Consider the following 23200-nt stretch of genomic DNA (forward strand, 5'->3'; position numbering starts at 1 on the left):
GGACAAAAAGGACAAAGAGGACAGGTTAAAGGAGGTCCAGGATGATTCCGAATGAAAACCCCTACTGTCTGGTCATCCAACCTCAAAATGTTGGAAAAATTAGACCCCACACCCTCCTACGTAAATGCAGAAAAAAGGAGCACCTTACCTGGGCTGCTAACAGCATTTGCAGAAAACTGCATGGACAAAGAAAGTCCCCAAAAGGGCAGATAAACTGAGGGTGATGCCTCACCTAGTCGAAGTGCTGCAGGGAAGTGCAGTGGAATCTGGACAAATACTGAGAGCATGAATGTCCCAGAGGACATGGGACAAATACATGGACAGGATGGGAATAGAGGGATACAGACCCCGGAAGTGCAGAAGGTTTTAGTTTAGACAGGCATCATGATAGGCGCAGGCATGGAGGGCCGAATGGCCTGTTCCTGTGCTGTACTGTTCTTTTTTCTTTGGGGGAGATCAACAAAGGGACCTTCCCCACAGTCAGGAGAAAGGGGAAACAAAAATGCTCTAAAATGACTAACCCTTGTGTGACTCACCAGAACACTGAAAGTGAGGTCAGAGTGGATCCACTCACAGCAGACTTCCATGATCTGAGATCAAGCCCAGAGCTAATAAAACCCAAACAATCTTACTTCAGATTTCAACAAGAACAAAGGCCCAGATGAAATCTCAAACACCTCACAGGAGTTTAAAACCAACTCATCGCCCATTACTACCATAGGGAGAGAAATTAGAAAGATATTGGAACCTGTAAGGTGAGAAGCACATGTTGCAGAAACAGCAGCTAAGGGGTTAAAGCTTGCGCACAAAGAAAAACTCACCCTGGACAATGATGGAGATTTGCAGACATCAAGCTCCCCCAATAACCACGTGTATTAAGATGCCCATTCCCAGTTTATTACAAGTTGATGCTAAAGAAACTTGAAACCCATTGGGCAACACCTAACCATCTCAGACCCACCTCAAGGGAAAAGGGCAGTTTAAATCAGCACTGTTGCATAGAAAAGACAAGCTGAAACTATTTTAAGATTTCTGAATGGATGGGAGTGAATGGGAGAAATGCATGTGTGTTTTCCTGTGTTTTCTCTTTTGAACACCTGTAATGAAATGCTCCCTATTATCACATTTCATTCAGCTTGGAACGGTGATGTGATGGAAATCCCAAATGCCAAATGGAAAATATTAATTTTGTTGTATGGAATGTTGCCCCATACTTTTTTTTACTGGACATTATTACAAATAACTTTTTTTTAAAAAGCAGAACAGAACAGCTAAAGATGCCACGCAAAATTTGCATGAGAAGCCAAAGGCTGGCTGGGAGACAGAGGTAATTACCCAGTCTAGCTAGAACAATGAGGATGCTCCCAGATTCAATTAACTAGAATGGTTTTGTCAACGTTGGTTGTCAAAAGCCATCGACACCCATTGGGCCGAATTTTACCCTAGGCGGATGAGAATTCTCCACTGACGCAAAAGTCGGTGGCGATCCCGCTTCTGCCTTGCCCGGGGACCCGTCCCATATTTTAAGGATCCCCAGCTTTAAATGTCCCGAGGTGGGAATTTCACCTACTTGAGGGAGGAAGCCCCACCTCAGTGAGCTGCCAGCCAATCAGCGGACCGGCCGCTCTTAGACCCAGCAGTGCCACTGGGAGTGGTGGCCACTGTTGGGACTGCAGCCCAGTCGACGCCATGGACCCTAGAGAGTGGGTAAGTTGGGCATGCCTCACCAGGGGGATTGGCCATGCCCTGGTGAGGCTAGGGTGGTCGTTTGGGGGGAGGGGGCGTCTTGGGAGGCAGGGACGGCCCTCCATCGGGCACCCTGTGCCCGACTGCTTTGGACCCCAACACCCCCCCCCGGGGCACAGAAAGACCAGCAGCTTTCGCTGGGCGGCCTTTCACGTCCTCAGCACACCTGCTTGCCATGGGTGAAATACCCGTGGAGGCGGGCGAGGGCCCTTAAGTGGCCACTTAATGGCCTTGATTGGCCTCGGGTAGGCGGGCTGTTTCCTCCCCCTGCCCAACCGCCGTAAAGTTCACCGGTGGCGGGAGCGGGGCGGGTAGGCCTCCCGCTCAATTTTACGCTGCCCCCCACGCCATCATCCGACCCGCTGGGATGGCATAAAATCCAGCCCATTGACTTTGAAAGAGCCAAGAATCCCTACCTAGTATGTTTGCACACCTAGAGAGAAAAACTTTGAATTTCAAAACACCTTCCAGAAGCTTCTGTTTTCAAACAAAGACATGGTCACATGACATACCTGCCTGGGTAACTGAGTTTGTGAATTGTGCATCTGAAAGCAGACAGTAACTGAAGTCCAAGGAAGAAAGCACCTCTCTCTCTCTCTCTCTCTCTCTCTCTCTCCAGCAAAGTCCCAGGGGAGCCTTGGTGGCAGCTACTAACTTCAAGACTGCAGATTCTTACAGGTAACAACCAAGAGGATGGATAAAGTGCCTCTCCTGCCTTCTGGAACCAGAGAAGCAAGCCCGAATTGTGCACGTGGCCCAGCGAGGACTTCAAGACTTTAATTTCAACTAAGGAGACTGAAACTCAGTATTTGAATTCCATTTATTATGGACTTTACTTCAACCTCCCAACTCTTTTTTCCCCTCGGTATCTATTTATGTGTGTGTATGTGTCTCTCACATGAATGTAGCGTGGATGCGTCATGTATTTTAGTAATTTTAACCGGTTTCGAGTGATAAGCTTAATAAACCTACATCGTTCTTGTTTAAACTCAAGAAAACTTGTCTGATTGGTTCATTTACAATTATAATTACAGGAACAGTGAGCAAGTGCTCACTGAGGTGGTAAGTTAAATCACTGTGGTTAAAAGATAAATCCTGTTGTGGTCAAACTAGAGAAGGGGCGAAAGGAGAGCCTGAGATCTCTTCCTCACCTGGTCGTAACAAAAGCCACATATCCAAATTTCATGACACAAAGTTAGGCGGTATTGTAAACAGTGTAGGTGGAAGAATAAAATTGCAAAGATATATTGAGTCAATGGGAAAAACTGTGGCAAATGTATTGCAATGTAGGTAAATGTAAGATCATCCATTTCGGACCTAAAAAGGTGCAGGCACATAGATTATTTAAATGTCATGAACAGGTACAGAAAATACTCAGTTTCATGGACTTTATATCCAGAGGACTGGATACAAGGGGTAGAACTGATGCTTCAGCAATTCAAAGCTATACAGTCACTGGGTCAAAATCCTGGAACTCCCTTCCTAACAGCACTGTGTGTATACCTACCCCAAAGGGACTGCAGCATTTCAAGAAGGCAGCTCACCACCACCTTCTCAAGGGCAATTAGGGATGGGCAATAAATGCTGGCCTGGCCAGTGACACCCACATCTCCCGAACGAATAATTTACACCCTGGTTAGACCACACCCAGTGTACTGTGAACATTTCTGAGCACCACATCTCAGGAAGGATGTATTGACCTTGGTAGTAGGAGTTAGGAACTCTCTTCCATAAATGGTAAACGATGCAAGATCAATTGTTAATTTTAAATCTGAGATTGATAGATTTTTGTTAACCAAAGGCACAGTGGTGCAGTGGTTAGCACCGCAGCCTCACAGCTCCAGCAACCCGGGTTCAATTCTGGGTACTGCCTGTGTGGAGTTTGCAAGTTCTCCCTGTGACCGTGTGGGTTTCCGCCCGGTGCTCCGGTTTCCTCCCACAGCCAAAGACTTGCAGGTCGATAGGTAAATTGGCCATTATAAATTGCCCCTAGTGTAGGTAAGTGGTAAGAGAATGGTGGGGATGTGGTAGGGAATATGGGATTAATGTAGGATTAGTATAAATGGGTGGTTGTTGGTCAGCACAGACTCGGTGGGCCGAAGGGCCTGTTTCAGTGCTGTATCTCTCTATGACTCTAAAGGTATTAAAGGGTATGGGACAAAGACCCATTAGGGGTAGATTGCAGATCAGCCATGATCTCATTGATTGGCAGAACAGGCCTGAGGGAATAGATAGCCTCCTCCTGTTCCTATTTTCACCTCTTTTTCTTTCCTTTCTGTTTTCTCATTATTTTTTTCTCCTTGCCTCTGCTGTAGTAGTTACTGACCCAGCAAAGACACTGGTCCCAGCTTGTCCAGGTGAAGCCCCTCCATACTCTCCAAGCCATTCCTGCTCCAGAACTAGTCCCAATGTCCCAGGAATCTGAACCATTCCCTCCTGCAGCATCTCTCCTGCCCTGCCAAATGAGAATTCCTGAGAATATATCCTGGAGATCCTGTTTTATAATCATCTCCCAAATGTTGAAACTCTCTGTGCTGGTCTTTGAATTTATTTCTTCCCAACTCAGTAGTTCAAACATGAACCGTGACCACTGCTTGGAGATATCCCTTACCATCAGTACCTGAATGGCAACACCTCATTTGGGACCCTGGCTATGGAGGCCTCTGTTCCTCCTGTCTCTCAGTGGCACTGTCCCTCTTTGAGCCCTACTCACTCCATGGTGCTGTGATATTACTCAAGGTTGTTTTGCTTGGAGCTGGTGCTTTTATCACATAGTCCAAATGTGACATATTTAACCATTGAGACAAAGAGTTGAGGCCAGGCCAGGTCTGTCACTGACCCACAGTCCCCAGTCGGAGGCCTGAAGCCTGTTACTGACTGGAGCCAGCGAACACTGACCTTCCAGGTGGTTGTGAAGGATGATTTCAGGTGGATTGTGCGGAGTACTCCCTGGGCGCAGAAAGGGTGGGTACCAGACAGGGGATTCCCTCTGCTTCAGGATGTGGTGCAGTAATTCGTAGAGGACATCTCCTAAGGAGACAGGAAGAAAGCAACCATCAACAATTAATATTTATATATCACCTTTAACGTAATAAAATGTCCTAAGGTGCATCACAGGGACAATATAAAACAAAATATGAAACTGAGCCACATATTCAGGCAGATAACCAAATGCTTAGTCAAAGAGGTAGGGTTTTAAGGAGCATTTTAAAGGAGGAAAGCGAGGTGGAGGGGCAGAGAGGTGTATGAGGATATTCCAGAGCTTGAGGCTGAGACAACTGAAGGCGCGGCCACCAACGGTGGAATAATTAAAATCAGAGATGCACAAGAGGCCAGAATTAGATGAGCGCAAATCTCTCAGCAGGTTGTGGGGCTGGAGGAGGTTACAGAGATAGGGGGGGTAGTGGGGCATTGGAGGAATTTTAGAACAAGAAGAATTTTTAAATCAAGATGTTGCTTAACCGGGGGCCGACGCAGGTCAGCGAACACAGGGGTGATCGGGGAACAGGACGTGGTGTGAGATAAGACACGGGAGGAGGAAGAGAAGCCGTTGCAAGTGACTCTCACGCTATGGCTAGATAGATAAGAATGGAACCAGGTGAGAGCAGTCCCACCCAGCTGGACAACAGTGGAGAGGCATTGGAAGAGGATGGAGTGGTCAACCGTGTCAAAGGCTGTAGACAGGTTGAGAAGGACGAGGAGGGAAAGTTTACCTTTGTCACAGTCACAGAGGATGTAATTTGTGACTTTGATAATAACTGTTTCGGTACTGTGGCGGGGGCGGAAACCTGATTGGAGGAATTGAAACATGGAGTTCCAGGAAAGATGGGCATGGTTTTGGGAGGCAACAACACGCTCAGGGACATTTTGAGAGGAAAGTGAGGTCGGAGAGATGGAGCTGTACTCTGCAAAGACAGGGAGCTCAAGGATTCCTATGTTGAGGAGAGGGATGATGACGGCAGATTTGAAGGAGAGAGGGACAAAGTCTGTTAACAATGCTAGCTAATATTGGGACGAGGAGGGGATGTTTGGTGGTCAGCACTTTAGTGGGAATAGGATCGAGGGAGCAGGAGGGTCTCATGGACAAGAGGAGCTGAGAGAGAGCAGGAGAGGAGATAGGAAAGAAACTAGAGAAAGAAACAAGTGCAGTCTAATGACCAGTGTGAATGGAGCAGGGGATGGGGGAGGAGAAAGAGAGAGAGAGGGGGGTGGTGAGGGGAGGGGGGCCCTGGGTGTGCAGACAGGGGCTAGAGGGCCCAGGGGCAGTTGAGCGAGGATGAAGGCCAAAGCAAGAGAGCGAGCGAGTAGGGGGGTGGAAAGAGGGAGAGAGACAGTTAGCAAACTGGTGCTTTAAACTGGAAAGTCAGGTGGTGAATGATAGAACTGGAGCCAATCTTTACATACTTTTATATTGATTCACAGAGTTACACATTACAAGCATGCACCGCCACACCCAATATCTACAGTTTTAATCTCCGTCTGTTTATAGTGGTTCAAGTGAATCCCCAGTTAATACCCACCACTTGCATACAATGAAACACAATATACAATGAACAGATTTTATTCTCTCGCGTTAAATAAATATTTGAGTTAATATGCATGACCAAAATTTAAGAAATTAAAAACCTCCATATTCTGTACATTGCAAGATATCCCTCCTAAGGCCCCTAACAATTGCTTCCTATGTGTATTTCTTGTTGTAAAACAAAGTGACATTTGATGACTTGCACCTACCCATTTAATTTTAGACATTTCCTTTCTCTCCAGCATTTGTTTCAACCAGCAAGATGAATCCACAACCTTTTCTCTCTCTCACTGTTCACAGTGGGTACCTTATCCCACAATGTTATCTGTATAACATTCAATGGGTATGCTATCTTTAGAATGTCCCTTGCGCAGAATCTCACTTAAAATATTTGACAAATAGAATCCCATATCCACTGCCTCAGCAAGAGCCAGTGTTTCAGCAGTTAAAGTACTTCTAACAACCATTTTTGTTTTCATAGCTTCCTAAGTGAAAGGAATTTTTACCCATCAGAAATATGATGAAACCAGCTGCATTAGAATACTATTAGGGAGATTAGCATGTCAAACATTGCTAAAATTGACTAGATTTATGTTCTTTGGATCATCTAGGGACAGGAACGTAAGTACGCATTTCTCCAGATTTAATTTTTTTAATGTTTCGTTTGCCCTTAAAACATTCTCTGATTTAGGGTGTTTCATCATATTTAATAAACTTCAACTCATCAAAACTAGCATCTGGTCCAGTCTGGGTGCCCAGTCAGTTCAACCAACCAATCAAGCTTCGCAATTGCTCAGTCTCTGCTTGAGATGCATCATCGTTCTGTGATGACCGAGCACAATTAACCAGATGGGAGTAATGCTCTCTAAATAGGACTGTTGATTTAAACTTATTCCAGACCTACTCTGCTTAATATCTAAACCAATATATATATAGATATAAATCCCCAGAAGCATGATTCCCAATTTTAAATTCTACTCCAATCTTATTAGTAACACGTTTCTCAAATTCCGCAGTACCATCCTATTAGAAATCATCAACATGCACCATGAAGATACCTGAATGTTTCCCTTTACGATACCAATAAAACATTGCAACATCTGCTTTTAGTAGAGCACAACTTATTTTCAGCAAAACAGATCTCACCAAGAAATACCACACCCTGGAAGCATCATTAAGGCCATAGACGCATTAGTTTACATAGTTTTCCTTCTGCATCTGCTGCCTCTTGAGATGGTTTCAGAAACACTTCTCTCGGAAAAGTATCAGCCTGCAGAAACATGGCTTTTATGTCAATGGATCTGACTCCCATGAATATCTGACCAAAAAAATTTCAAGATTACTTTTCCAGCTGGAGGAGAGTCCACTCTACATCCATATCACCCAATTGTTCTCCAAAACCCCTAGCAACAAGCGTTGCTGTAGCCTCATAAGTCCCATCTGCAAGTACAAATCCACATATGTGACAAAGCTGGTTGCCCCTTATCTGGTACCTCAGAATAAACTCCAAACTATCTAACTTGTTTTGCCTCTCATTAGTTTATTCTCGAGTTTATTGGCAGCCACCACAACTTCCAGATCTTGAGGACAGTTCTGATGAAAGGTCACAGACCTGAAATGTTAACTCTGTTCTTTTCTGCACTGATGCTGCCTGACCTGACCAGCATTTTCTGTTTTCACTTCTGATCATGAGGGCTCCTCCTTCTAGTTCTGTTCAGAGACTGTTCTGTGCTCCTTATTTCATTGCACCCCTAGCCAAGCTGTTCCAGTACAGCTATAACACTGGCATCTACCCGGCAATGTGAAAAGTTGCCTAGTTATGTTCCGTCCACAAAAAGCAGGACAAAACTAATCTGGCCAACTACCGCATTATCAGTCCACACCCGATCATCAACAAAGTGATGGAAGGTGTCGTTGACAGTGCTAGCAAGCAGCACTTACTCGGCAATAACCTGCCAACTGGCGCTCAGTTTGGGTTCCGCTGGGGCCACTCAGCTCCTAACCTCATTCCAACCTTGGTCCAAACATGGACAAAACAGCTGAATTCCAGAGATAGAGGAGCAGATGTGTAGGCAAATCTCAGAAAGGTGTCATAATAATAGGGTAATAATATTAGGGGATTTCAACTTCCCCAATATCAACTGGGATAGTCTTAGTGCAAAAGGCTTAAAGAGGGTGGAATTCTTAAAGTGCATCCAGGAGAGCTTTTTGAGCCAGTACGTAGAAAGTCCGACAAGAGAAGGGGCGGTACTGGACCTAATCATAGGGAATGAAGCCGGACAAGTGGTAGAAGTGGCAGTGGGGGAGCATTTCAGGGAAAGTGACGATAACTCTCAGATTTAAGGTAGTTACGGAAAAGGAAAAAGACGGACCAGAAACACAGGTACTGAATTGGGGGGAAGGCCCCAATTTTATCAATATGATAAAACAGGATCTGGCCAAAGTGGATTGGGAGCAGCTACTTGTGGGAAAGTCTACATCAGACCAGTGGGAGTCATTCAAAGAGGAAATAGTGAGAGTTCAGGGCCAACATGGTCCTGTAAAGGTGAAGGGTAGGACCAACAAATCCAGGGAACCCTGGATGTCAAGGGATATAGAGGATTGGATAAGGAAAAAAAAAGGAGGCTTATGGCAGATTCGGAGCACTGAAAACAGTGGAGGCCCTAGAGGAGTATAGAAAGTGTAGGAGGGGGTACTTTAAAAAGTACTTAGGAGAGCCAAGAGGGGACATGAAAAAACACTGGTGGGCAAGATAAAGGAAAATCCCAAGGCGTTTTATAAGTATATTAAGGGCAAGAGGATAACCAGGGCAAGAGTAGGGACCATTAAGGACCAAAATGGCAATGTGTGTGTGGAGCCGGAGGACATAGGTGAGATTTTAAATGATTACTTTTCATCTATGTTAACTATGGAGAAGGACGATGTAGGTGTAGAGATCAGGGAGGGGGATTGTGATATACTTGAACAAATTAGCATTGAAAGGGAGGAGGAATTAGATGTTTTAGCGGGCTTAAAAGTGGATAAATCCCCAGGCCCAGGTGAGGTGTATCTCAGGCTGTTATGTGAGGCAAGGGAGGAGATAGCAGGGGCACTGACACAAATTTTCAAATCCTCTCTGGCCACAGGAGAGGTACCAGAGGACAGTGAATGTGGTACCATTATTCAAAAAGGGTAGCAGGGATAAACCAGGTAATTACAGGCCAGTGACTTTAACATCAGTGGGAGGGAAACTACTGGAAAAAAATTCTGAGGGACAGGATTAATCTCCACTTGGAGAGGCAGGGATTAATCAGGGATAGACAGCATGGCTTTGTCAGGGGGAGATCGTGTCTAACTAACTTGATTGAATTTTTCGAGGAGGTGACTACATGTGTAGATGAGGGTAAAGCAGTTGATGTAGTCTACATGGACTTCAGTAAGGCTTTTGATAAGGTCCCACCTGGGAGATTGGTTAAGAAGGTACAAGCCCATGAGGTCCAGGGCAATTTGGCAAATTGGATCCAAAATTGGCTTAGTGGCAGGAGGCAGAGGATGATGGTCGAGGGGTGTTTTTGCGATTGGAAGCTTGCGATCAGCGGTGTACCACAGGGATCAGTGCTGGGACCATTGCTGTTTGTAGTGTACATCAATGATTCAGACGTGAATAAAGGAGGTATGATCAATAAGTTTGCAGATGACAAGAAAATTGGTGGTGTCGTAAATAGTGAGGAGGAAAGACTTAGATTACAAGATGATATAGATGGGCTGGTAAAATGGGCAGAGCAGTGGCAAATGGAATTTAATCCTGAGAAGTGTGAGGTGATGCACTTTGGGAGGACTAACAAGGCAAGACAATATACAATAGGACTCTAGGAAGTACAGAGGGTCAGAGGGACCTTGGTGTACTTGTCCATAGATCACTGAAGGCAGCAGCACAGGTAGATAAGGTAATTAGGAAGGCATTATAGGAAGGATGTGATTGCACTGGAGAGGGTGCAGCGGAGATTCACCAGGATGTTGCCTGGGCTGGAGCATTTCAGCTAATGAAGAGAGACTGGATAGGCTAGGGTTGTTTTCCTTAGAGCAGAAAAGGCATAGATTTAAGGGAAGGGGCAGGAGGTTTAGAGGGGATTTGAGGAAAAATCGTTTCACCCGGAGAATGGTTGGAATCTGGAACACACTGCCTGAAGGGGTGGTAGAGGCAGGAACCCTCACAACATTTAAGAAGTATTTAGATGAGCACTTGAAATGCCATAGCATACAAGGCTACGGGCCAAGTGCTGGAAAATGGGATTAGAATAGATAGGTGCTTGATGGCCAGCATGGACATGATGGGCCGAAGGGCCTGTTTCAGTGCTGTATAACTCTATGACTCTGTGACGCTGACAGTGAGAGTGACTGCCCTTGACATCAAGGCAGCATTTGACTGTCAATCATCTCAGCTCCAGGATACCACTGCAGCAGTCCCTCAGGTTAGTGTCCTAGGCCCAACCATCTTCAGCTGCTTCATCAATGACCTTCCCTCCATCATAAGGTCAGAAGTGGGGATGTTCATTGAAGATGACACATTCGCGACTCCTCAGATATCAAAGCAGTACGTGCATGCATGTAAGACCTGGACAACATTCAGGCTTGGGCTGATAAGTGGCAAATAACATTCGCGCCACACAAGTGCTGGGCAATGACCATAGAGTCATACAGCATAGAAACAGGCCCTTCGCTCCACCACGTCCATGCCGACCATAATGCCTATCTATACTAATCCCACCTGCCTGCATTAATTCCATATCCCTCTATGCCTTGCTCATTCAAGTACCTGTCCAGATGCCTCTTAAATGTCGCTACTGTTCCTGCCTCCACCACCTCCTCTGGCAGCTCATTCCAGATACCCACTATTCTTTGTGTGAAAAATTTACCCCTTTGATCCCCTTTAAACCTCCTCCCTCTCACCTTAAATATATGCCCTCTAGTTTTAGTCACCCCTACCGTGGGAAACAGACTCTAGCTATCTACCCTATCTATGCCTCTCATAATTTTATATACCTCTATCATGTCCCCTCTCAGCCTCCTTCGCTCCAGGGAAAACAGACCCAGCCTATCCAATCTCTCTTTATAACTCAAGCCCTCCAAACCAGGCAACATCCTTGTGAATCTTTTCTGCACCCTCTCTAGCTTAATCACATCTTTCCTGTAGTGCGGTGACCAGAACTGCACACAATACTCTAAATGCGGCCTAACCAACGTTATGTACAACTGTAACATGACGTCCCAACTCTTGTACTCAATGCCTCGGCCGATGAAGGCAAGCATGCCATACGCCTTCTTCACCACCCTGTCTACCTGTGTTGCCACTTTCAGGGAACTATGTACTTGCACCCCAAGGTCTCTCCGCTCAACAACACTCCCCAGGGCCCTGCCATTCACTGTATATGTCCTGCCCTGGTTTAACTTCCCAAAATGCATCACTTCACACTTGTCTGCGTTAAATTGCATTTGCCAATCCCTTGCCCACTTTCGCAGTTGATCTACACCCTGTTGTAACCTTAGACAACCTTCTTCACTGTCCACTATACCACCAATTTTTGTGTCACTTGCAAACTTACTAATCATGCCCCCTACATTCACATCCAAGTCATTAATATATATGACAAACAACAGAGGGCCCAGCACCGATCCCTGCGGCACATCACTGGTCACCGGCCTCCAATCTGAAAAACAACCCTCCACTACCACCCTCTGCCTCCTATCACCAAGCTAATTTTGTATCTAATTTGCTAGCTCACCCTGGATCCCATGTGTTTGAACCTTCTGGACCAGCCTACCATGCGGGACCTTGTCAAAGGCCTTGCTAAAGTCCATGTAGACAACATCCATCACCCTGCCCTTCTCAATACTCTTGGTCACCTTCTCGAAAAACCCAATCAAATTCGTGAGACATGATTTCCCACGCACAAAGCCATGCTGACCATCCCTAATCAGACCATGCCTTTCCAGATGCATATAAATCCTGTCTCTCAGAATCCCTTCCAATAACTTTCCCACCACTGATGTAAGGCTCACCGGCCTGTAGTTCCCTGGCTTATCCCTGCTGCCCTTCTTAAATAAAAGCACAACATTAGCTATCCACCAGTCTTCTGGTACCTCATCCGTGGCTAACGATGACACAAAAATCTCTGCCAGGACCCCAGCAATCTCCTCCCTTGCTTCCCATAGCATCCTAGGATACACCTGGTCAGGCCCTGGGGATTTATCCACCTTAATGCGCTTCAAAACCTCCAGTACTTCCTCCTTTGTAATGTTGATATGCTCCAGGATATCGGTGTTCCCTCCTTGAACTCACTACCTTCCATGACCTTCGCCACAGTAAATACAGATGAGAAATATTCATTTAAGACCTCGCCCATTTCCTGTGGCTCCACACATAGATTACCACACTGATCCTTAAGGGGACCTACTCTCTCCAGAGCTACCCTTTTACTCTCAACATACTTATAGAATCTTTTAGGATTCTCCTTTATCTCATCTGCCAGGGAAATCTCATGGCCCCTTTACGCCCTCCTAATTTCCTTCTTAAGTGTAGTCCTACATCCCCTATACTCCTCGAGGGACTCACTTGATCCCAGCTGCCTATACCTGACATATGCCTCCTCCTTTGTCCTGACCAGACCCTCAATATCCCTCGTCAACCAAGGGTCCCTAAACTTGCCAGCCTTGCCCTTCCACTTAGCAGGAACATGCCAGCCCTGAACTCTTCCTAGCTCACTTTTAAAAGCCTCCCACTTGCCAGACGTCCCTTTACCTGTAAACAGCCTCTCCCATTCAACCTTTTAGAGTTCCTGTCTGATCCCATCGAAATTAGCCTTCCCCCAATTTAGGACTTCAACCTGAGAAGCAGTCCTATCCTTTTCCATACCTATCTTGAAGCTAATAGAGTTATGGTCACTGGTCCCAAAGTGCTCCCCCACTGACAGATCAACCACCTGCCCAGCCTCATTTCCTAAGAGGAGGTCGAGTGTAGCCCCTTCTCCAGTAGGGCCATCCACATACTGCTTCGGAAAACTATCCTGGACATGCTTAATAAATTCTTTCCCATCTGATCCCTTAGCACGAAGGCAGTCCCAGTCAATATTAGGGAAGTTAAATTCACCTACTATTACAACCCTGTAATTCCTACACCTGTCTGTGATTTCCCTACATATATGTTCCTCCACTTCCCTCTGACTGTTGGGGGGCCTATAGTATAATCCCATCAAAGTGATCACCCCTTTCTTATTTCTAAGTTCTACCCATATGGCCTCGCTGGACATTCCCCCCGGGATATCCTCTCTAAGTACTGCCGGGATGTCCTTCCTAATCAATAGTGCAACTCCCCCTCTTCTCTTACCTCCACCTCTGTCACGCCGGAAGCATCGGTACCCCGGAACATTGAGCTGCCAGTCCTGCCCATCCCTCAACCACGTTTCCGTAATAGCTATAATATCACAATCCCATGTACCGATCCATGCTCTGAGTTCAGCTGCCTTACCTGGAAGGCTTCTTGCATTAAAGTAAATGCAGTTTAGCCGACCAGACCTTCCACGCTCCCTGTCCTGCCCCTGCCCGGCCTGCCTACTGGATTCGTTTGCTTTAACCTCTACATTTGCCTCAACTATTTCATCGGAGAGACTACTACTTTGGGTCCCACCCCCCTGCAAGACTAGTTTAAACCCTCCCGAGTAGTGCGAGCAAACCTCCCCATACGGATATTGGTCCCCTTCCAGTTTAGATTCAACCCGTCCTTCTTGTACAGGTCACCTCTGCACCAGAAGAGATCCCAATGATCCCAGTAGCTGAAGCCCTCCCTCCTACACCAGCTCTTCAGCCACGCATTCATTTGCCTAACCCTCCTATTCCTACCCTCACTAGCACGTGGCACAGGAAGTAATCCTGAGATTACAACCCTAGAAGTCCTGCTTTTTAACCTTCTGCCTAACTCCCTATATTCACTTTGCAGGACCTCATCTCTCTTCCTGCCTATGTCGTTAGTACCAATATGGACCACGACCTCTGGCTGCTCACCCTCCCCTTTCAGAATGTCCTGCAGCCGCTCCAAGACATCCTTGACCCTAGCACCAGGGAGGCAACATACCATCCTGGAGTCTCGTTTGCGGCCACAGAAACGCCAATCTGCACCCCTTACGATAGAATCCCCCATCACTATAGCTCTTCCACCCCTTTTCCTCCCCTGCTGTGCAGCAGAGCCCTCTGTGATGCCATGAACTTGGCTGTTGCTGCTTTCCCCAGTGAGGTCATCCGCCCCAACAGTATCCAAAGCGGTATATCTGTTTGACAGGGGGATGGCCTGCACTACCTGCCTGCGCCTACTACTACCATCTCCAATAAGAGAGAATCTAACCATCTCCCCTTGACGTTCAACCATCGCTGAACATCCCAGAGGTCACCAATTACCAGAAACTGAACTGGACCAGCTGTATAAATACCGTGGCTTCAACAGCAGGTCAGAGGCTAGGAATTCTGCGGTGAGTAACTCACCTCCTGACTCCCCAAAGCCTGTCCACCATCTACAAGGCACAAGTCAGGAGTGTGATGGAATACTCTCCACTTGCCTGGATGGGTGCAGCTCCAACAACACTCAAGAAGCTCGACACCATGGCATACTGATCAAAAAAGTATGTTTCAGTCATTGCAAGACAGAAGGAGGTCATTCAGCCCATCAAGTCCATGATACCTGGATATTTACTGAATAAACATGCCCCATCATTCAGTGACCAAGGGAGTAAAGCAGCCACAGTGATCAAAACACACTCTCACTACTGCTTCTCCCACCATTTTACCAACAAGTAGAGAACATAAGAAACATAGGAATATAGGAGCAGCAGTAGACCATTCGGCCCTTTGAGCCTGCGCCGCCATTCATTATGATCATGGCTGATCATCCAACTCAGTAACCTGTTCCCGCTTTCGCACCATATCAAAAGAACAAAGAACAAAGAACAGTACAGCACAGGAACAGGCCATTCGGCCCTCCAAGCCTGCGCCTATCTTGATGCCTGTCTAAACTAAAACCTTCTGCAATTCCAGGGTCCGTATCCCTCTATTCCCATCCTATTCATGTATTTGTCAAGATGCCTCTTAAACGTCGCTATCGTACCTGCTTCCACCACCTCCCCCGGCAGCAAGTTCCAGGCACTCACCACCCTCTGTGTAAAAAACTTGCCTTGCACATCCCCTCTAAACTTTGTCCCTCGCAGCTTAAACCTATGTCCCCTAGTAGCTGACTCTTCCACCCTGGGAAAAAGCTTCTGACTATCCACTCTGTCCATGCCACTCATAACTTTGTAAACCTCTATCAGGTCGCCCCTCCACCTCCGTCGTTCCAGTGAAAACAATCTGAGTTTATCCAACCTCTCCTCATAGCTAATATCCTCCAGACCAGGCAACATCCTGGTAAACCTCTTCTGTACCCTCTCCAAAGCCTCCACATCCTTCTGGTAGTGTGGCGACCAGAATTGCACGCAATATTCTAAGTGTGGCCTAACTAAGGTTCTGTACAGCTGCAGCATGACATGCCAATTTTTATACTCTATACCCCGACCGATGAAGGCAAGCATGCCGTATACCTTCTTGACTACCTTATCCACCTGCGTTGCCACTTTCAGTGCTCTGTGGACCTGTACGCACAGATCTCTCTGCCTGTCAATACTCCTAAGGGTTCTGCCATTTACTGTATACTTCCCACCTGTATTAGACCTTCCAAAATGCATTACCTCACATTTGTCCGGATTAAACTCCACCTGCCATTTCTCCGCCCAAGTCTCCAACCGATCTATATCCTGCTGTATCCTCTGACAATCCTCATCACTATCCGCAACTCCACCAACCTTTGTGTCGTCCGTAAACTTACTAATCAGACCAGCTACATTTTCCTCCAAATCATTTATATATACTACAAACAGCAAAGGTCCCAGCACTGATCCCTGCGGAACACCACTAGTCACAGCCCTCCATTCAGAAAAGCACCCTTCCACTACTACCCTCTGTCGTCTATGACTGAGCCAGTTCTGTATCCATCTTGCCAGCTCACCTCTGATCCCGTGTGACTTCACCTTTTGTACCAGTCTGCCATGAGGGACCTTGTCTAAGGCTTTACTGAAGTCCATATAGACAACATCCACTGCCCTTCCTTCATCAATCATCTTCGTCACTTCCTCAAAAAACTCAATCAAGTTAGTGAGACACGACCTCCCCTTCACAAAACCATGCTATCTCTCTCTAATAAGACCATTTGTTTCCAAATGGGAGTAAATCCTGTCTCGAAGAATCCTCTCCAATAATTTCACTCCCACTGACGTAAGGCTTACCGGCCTGTAATATCCTGGATTATCCTTGCTACCCTTCTTAAACAAAGGAACAACATTGGCTATTCTCCAGTCCTCTGGGACCTCACCTGTAGCCAATGAGGATACAATGATTTCTGTCAAGGCCCCAGCAATTTCCTCCCTTGCCTCCATCAGTATTCTGGGGTAGATCCCAGCATGCCCTGATATTGATCTCTTTAAACCCAAGAGCTATATCCAACTCCTTCTTGAAAACATACAATGTTTTGGCCTCAACTGCTTTCTGTGGTAGTGAATTCCACAGGCTCACCACTCTCTGGGTGACGAAATTTCTCCTCATCTCAATCCTGAAAGGTTTACCCCGTATCCTTAGACTATGACCCCTGGTTCTGGACTCCCCCACCATCGGGAACATCCTTCCTGCCAAGTCCTGTTAGAATTTTATAGGTTTCTATGAGATCCCCGGTCACTCTTCTGAACTCCAGCGAATATAATCCTAACCGACTCAATCTCTCCTCATACGTCAGTCCCGCCAACCCAGGAATCAGTCTGGTAAACCTTCGCTGCACTCCCTCTATAGCAAGAACATCCTTCCTCAGACCAAAACTGCACACAATATTCCAGGTGTGGCCTCACCAAGACCCTGTATAATTGCAGCAAGACATCCCTGCTTCTGTACTCGAATTCTTTCGCTATGAAGGCCAACATACCATTTGCCTTTTTTACCGCCTGTTGCACCTGCATGTTTACCTTCAGCGACTGGTGTACGAGAACACCCAGTTCTTGTTGCATATTCCCCTCTCTCAGTTTATAGCCTTTCAGATAATAATCTGCCTTGCTATTTTTTGCTACCAAAGTGGATAACCTCACATTTATCCACATTATACTGCATCTGCCAGGCATTTTCCCACTCAGTCAACTTGTCCAAATCACCCTGAAGCCTCTCTGCATCCTCCTCACAACTCAGCCTCTCACCCAGTTTTGTGTCATCTGCCAATTTGGAGATATTACATTTAGTTCCCGCATCTAAATCATTAATATATATTGTGAATTGCTGGGGTCCTAGCACAGATTCAAGCTACGGCTTCAACTTACACTTTTGTGTCTATCGGGACTATTACTGTTCGAGCTTCCTCTTGCATTTTCCGAAGTTCTTTCCACAGTACATGTTCATTGAGGCAAGAGTCATTTCCAGACCCAGTATCACTCCGTGCACTGCACTTTCTTCCTCTCCATTCTTTCACCCCATTTTGCCAGTCCATGGACCTCACTTCTGGACCATCATCCTGAACATTTGTTCACCAGCCTAATCCCTGGGATGGCGACATTGTCTTATGTGGAGAGATTGAGGAAGCCGGGCCTGTATTTGCTAGAATTTCAAAGAATGAGACGTGATCTCATTGAAACTTAGAAAATTCTTAGAAGTTTCGACAAGATAGATGCAGGAAGGATGTTTCCCCTGGCTGGGGAGTCTAGAACCAGGGGACACAGTCTCAGAATAAGAGGTAGGATATTTAGGACTGAGATGAAGAGGAATTTCTTCACTCAGAGGGTGGCAAATCTGTGGATTTCTCTACCCCAGAGGGCTGTGGCAGCTCAGTCATTGAGTATGTTCAAGACTGAGATCAGTAGATTTCTACACATTAAAAATATCAAGGGTTACGGGAATCATGCAGGAAATGGTGTTGAAGGAGAAGATCAACCATGATCTAGTTGAATGGTGAAGTAGGCTCGGGGGGCCGAATGGCCTACTCCTGTTTCCGATGTTACTATGTTCAAACAATATTTAAACTTGCCAGTAGATTTTCCTGCACATCCAACAATTGTCGCACCCAACCATTCATTAGACCCCTCTGGAATATATGTCATCTGAGTAGCTCCTTGGGGCAATTGGGCTGTGCATGTGATACCTCTGTCCTGTGTTTCATGAGCACATGAACATTTGAGGCACAAGGTGCCTCATTTACCTCTATCAGCTGCTCAGAGTCTGAGATTTTATAATTAATCCCAATTACTCATTAGGAATGCACTGCCTGAAGGGGTGGTAGAGGCAGGAACCCTCACAACATTTAAGAAGTATTTACATGAGCATAGCCCCAGGCTCCGCCCCAACCCCAAACTCAATCACCAACCCTGGCCTCTGCCCCTTGCCGTCACCACTGCTCCCCGACCCCATCCCACAGCCCTCCCACCCCATCTGCAGTCAGCAGCCCCCCATGGACCGAGCCCCTGCAAAACCCCCCACCCTCCCCCACACTGGGTCCTGGGCCCAAACCCACATACTCCCAACCCCCAAGGAGTGCCCTTGCTCAATATATTAATTAATTAATAAAAATCTGGAACTGAAAACTCGTCTTAGTAAACGTGCCATGAAACGATCATCGATCGTTGTAAAAACCCATCTGATTCACTAATGTCCTTGAGGGAAGGAAATCTGCCGTGTTTACCTGGTCTGGCCGACATGTGACTCCAGACTCACAGAAATGAGATTGAAATGGCCTAGCGAATGCAGCTGCCAAGGACATTTAGGGAGGGCAACAAATGCTGGCACTGCCAGCGACACCGACATCCCATGAAAGAATTTTTTAAAATGAACCGCAATGCAGGTTGCAGTGAGGGGAGCTCCTTACCGGAATGCGGACAGCGGTACCTGAAGTCCTCTTTGGTCAGTAGGCAGAGAGCTTTCCCATTCATCTCAAACATGTCGCTGTCCATGGAGCGCAGGGAGTATTCCTGCTCCGCCCACTTCAGCCATTGTACGACATCCACTCTGCTCCAGAAAACAGGCTGCAGTCCTGGGGAATCAGACACAGGGTCAGTCAGAGCACCTAGAGCCCCAAACTGGAAACCGTACTTCAACACCCCATAAGACCACTGCACCCATCAAATACACACAGACGCTTGGCCCAGGTGGGCAGTGCAGAGGGAGAGTGTGTGTCCAGGTGGGCAGTGCAGAGGGAGAGTGTGTGTCCAGGTGGGCAGTGCAGAGGGAGAGTGTGTGTCCAGGTAGGCAGTGCAGAAGGAGAGTGTGTTTCCAGGTGGGCAGTGCACAAGGAGAGTGTGTGTCCAGGTGGGCAAAGCAGAGGGAGAGTGTGTGTCCAGGTGGGCAGTGCAGAGGGAGAGTGTTTTTCCAGGTAGGCAGTGCAGAAGGAGAGTGTGTTTCCAGGTGGGCAGTGCAGAGGGAGAGTGTGTGTCCAGGTGGGCAGTGCAGAGGGAGAGTGTGTGTCCAGGTGGGCAGTGCAGAGGGAGAGTGTGTGTCCAGGTGGGCAGTGCAGAGGGAGAGTGTGTGTCCAGGTGGGCAGTGCAGAGGGAGAGTGTGTGTTCAGGTGGGCAGTGCAGAGGGAGAGTGTGTGTCCAGGGGGGCAGCGCAGAGGGACAGTGTGTTTCCAGGTGGGCAGTGCAGAGAGAGAGAGTGTGTCCAGGTGGGCAGCGCAGAGGGACAGTGTGTTTCCAGGTGGGCAGTGCAGAAGGAGAGTGTGTGTCCAGGTGGGCACTGCAGAGGGAGAGTGTGTGTCCAGGTGGGCAGTGCAGAAGGAGAGTGTGTGTCCAGGTGGGCACTGCAGAGGGAGAGTGTGCGTCCAGGTGGGCAGTGAAGAAGGAGAGTGTGTGTCCAGGAGGGCACTGCAGAGGGAGAGTGTGTCCAGGTGGGCAGTGCAGAGGGAGAGTGCGTGTCCAGGTGGGCAGTGCAGAAGGAGAGTGTGTGTCCAGGTGGGCACTGCAGAGGGAGAGTGTGTGTCCAGGTGGGCAGTGCAAAGGGAGAGTGAGTGTCCAGGTGGGCAGTGCAGAAGGAGAGTGTGGGTCCAGGAGGGCAGCGCAGAGGGACAGTGTGTTTCCAGGTGGGCAGTGCAGAGGGAGAGTGCGTGTCCAGGTGGGCAGTGCAGAAGGAGAGTGAGTGTCCAGGTGGGCAGTGCAGAGGGAGAGTGAGTGTCCAGGTGGGCAGTGCAGAAGGAGAGTGTGGGTCCAGGAGGGCAGCGCAGAGGGACAGTGTGTTTCCAGGTGGGCAGTGCAGAGGGAGAGTGCGTGTCCAGGTGGGCAGTGCAGAAGGAGAGTGTGGGTCTAGGCGGGCAGTGCAGAGGGAGAGTGTGCCCAGGTGGGCAGGTGGGCAGTGCAGAGGGAGGGTGTGTGTCCAGGTGGGCACTGCAGAGGGAGAGTGTGTGTCCAGGTGGGCAGTGAAGAAGGAGAGTGTGTGTCCAGGTGGGCAGTGCAGAGGGAGAGTGAGTGTCCAGGTGGGCAGTGCAGAAGGAGAGTGTGGGTCCAGGAGGGCAGCGCAGAGGGACAGTGTGTTTCCAGGTGGGCAGTGCAGAGGGAGAGTGCGTGTCCAGGTGGGCAGTGCAGAAGGAGAGTGTGGGTCCAGGCGGGCAGTGCAGAGGGAGAGTGTGTGCCCAGGTGGGCAGGTGGGCAGTGCAGAGGGAGGGTGTGTGTCCAGGTGGGCACTGCAGAGGGAGAGTGTGTGTCCAGGTGGGCAGTGAAGAAGGAGAGTGTGTGTCCAGGTGGGCAGTGCAGAGAGAGAGTGTGAGTCCAGGTGGGCAGTGCGGAAGGAGAGTGTGTGTCCAGGTGGGCAGTGCAGAGAGAGAGTGTGTGTCCAGGTGGGCAGTGCAGAGGGGGATTGTGTGTCCAGGTGGGCAGTGCAGAGGGAGAGTGTGTGTCCAGGTGGGCAGTGCAGAGGGAGAGTGTGTGTCCAGGTGGGCAGTGCAGAGGGAGAGTGTGCGTCCAGGTGGGCAGTGCAGAGGGAGTGTGTGTGTCCAGGCGGGCAGAGCGGAAGGAGAGTGTGTGTCCAGGTGGGCAGTGCAGAGGGAGAGCAAGTCTCCAGGTGGGCAGTACAGAGGGAGAGTGTGTGTCCAGGTGGGCAGTGCAGAGGGAGAGTGTGTGTCCAGGTGGGCAGTGCAGAGGGAGAGTGTGTGTCCAGGTGGGCAGTGCAGAGAGAGAGTGTGTGTCCAGGTGGGCAGTGCGGAAGGAGAGAGTGGGTCCAGGTGGGCAGTGCGGAAGGAGAGTGTCTGTCCAGGTGGGCAGTGTTGAGAGAGAGAGTCTGTCCAGGTGGGCAGTGCAGAGAGAGAGTGTGTGTCCAGGTGGGCAGTGCAGAGAGAGAGTGTGAGTCCAGGTGGGCAGTGCGGAAGGAGAGTGTGTGTCCAGGTGGGCAGTGCAGAGAGAGAGTGTGTGTCCAGGTGGGCAGTGCAGAGAGAGAGTGTGTGTCCAGGTGGGCAGTGCAGAGGAAGAGTGTGTGTCCATGTGGGCAGTGCAGAGGGAGAGTGTGTGTCCAGGTGGGCAGCGCAGAGAGAGAGTGTGTGTGTCCAGGTAGGCAGTGCAGAGTAAGAGTGTGTGTCCAGGTGGGCAGTGCAGAGAGAGAGTGTGTGTCCAGGTGGGCAGTGCAGAGAGAGAGTGTGTGTCCAGGTGGGCAGTGCAGAGGGGGTGTGTGTGTCCAGGTGGGCAGTGCAGAGAGAGAGTGTGTGTCCAGGTGGGCAGTGCAGAGAGAGAGTGTGTGTCCAGGTGGGCAGTGCAGAGAGAGAGTGTGTGTCCAGGTGGGCAGTGCAGAGGGGGTGTGTGTGTCCAGGTGGGCAGTGCAGAGAGAGAGTGTGTGTCCAGGTGGGCAGTGCAGAGAGAGAGTGTGTGTCCAGGTGGGCAGTGCAGAGGGGGTGTGTGTGTCCAGGTGGGCAGTGCAGAGAGAGAGTGTGTGTCCAGGTGGGCAGTGCAGAGAGAGAGTGTGTGTCCAGGTGGGCAGTGCAGAGAGAGAGTGTGTGTCCAGGTGGGCAGTGCAGAGGGGGTGTGTGTGTCCAGGTGGGCAGTGCAGAGAGAGAGTGTGTGTCCAGGTGGGCAGTGCAGAGAGAGAGTGTGTGTCCCGGTGGGGAGTGCAGAGGGAGAGTGTGTGTCCAGGTGGGCAGTGCAGAGGGAGTGCGTGTGTCCAGGTGGGCAGTGCAGAGGGAGAGCAAGTCTCCAGGTGGGCAGGACAGAGGGAGAGTGTGTGTCCAGGTGGGCAGTGCAGCGTGAGAGTGTGTGTCCAGGTGGGCAGTGCAGAGGGAGAGTGTGTCTCCAGGTGGGTAGTGCAGAGAGAGAGAGTGTGTGTCCAGCTGGGCAGTGCAGAGGGACAGTGTGTCTCCAGGTGGGTAGTGCAGAGAGAGAGTGTGTGTCCAGGTGGGCAATGCAGAGGGAGAGTGTGTGTCCAGGTGGGCAGTGCAGAGAGAGAGAGTGTGTCCAGGTGGGCAGTGCAGAGAGAGAGTGTGTGTCCAGGTGGGCAGTGCAGAGGAAGAGTGTGTGTCCAGCTGGGCAGTGCAGAGGGACAGTGTGTGTCCAGGTGAGCAGTGCAGAGGGAGAGTGTGTGTCCAGGTGGGCAGTGCAGAGAGAGAGAGTGTGTCCAGGTGGGCAGTGCAGAGGAAGAGTGTGTGTCCAGGTGAGCAGTGCAGAGGGAGAGTGTGTGTCCAGGTGGGCAGTGCAGAGAGAGAGAGTGTGTCCAGGTGGGCAGTGCAGAGGAAGAGTGTGTCTCCAGGTGGGTAGTGCAGAGAGAGAGTGTGTGTCCAGGTGGGCAGTGCAGAGGAAGAGTGTGTGTCCAGGTGAGCAGTGCAGAGGGAGAGTGTGTGTCCAGGTGGGCAGTGCAGAGAGAGAGAGTGTGTCCAGGTGGGCA

The 23200-nt window shown here is 48.9% G+C and overlaps 1 protein-coding gene across 7 annotated transcripts in view; it reads right to left on the reverse strand.

Moving 5' to 3' along the window:
* The window catches only part of LOC137379761 (transcription factor ETV6-like), a 209132-nt gene that overhangs the window by 41202 nt on the left and 144730 nt on the right, over nucleotides 1–23200 (reverse strand). For all 7 annotated transcript variants that reach the window (XM_068051099.1, XM_068051098.1, XM_068051104.1 and 4 more), the window contains 2 exons: nucleotides 19218–19382; nucleotides 4645–4776 (listed from right to left, as the gene is read on the reverse strand). In XM_068051099.1, coding sequence (XP_067907200.1) covers nucleotides 4645–4776; nucleotides 19218–19382 — 297 coding nt within the window. The remainder of the gene's footprint in view (nucleotides 1–4644; nucleotides 4777–19217; nucleotides 19383–23200) is intronic.

This window comes from Heterodontus francisci, chromosome 18 (genome assembly GCF_036365525.1).
Source record: "Heterodontus francisci isolate sHetFra1 chromosome 18, sHetFra1.hap1, whole genome shotgun sequence".
NCBI lineage: Eukaryota > Metazoa > Chordata > Chondrichthyes > Heterodontiformes > Heterodontidae > Heterodontus > Heterodontus francisci.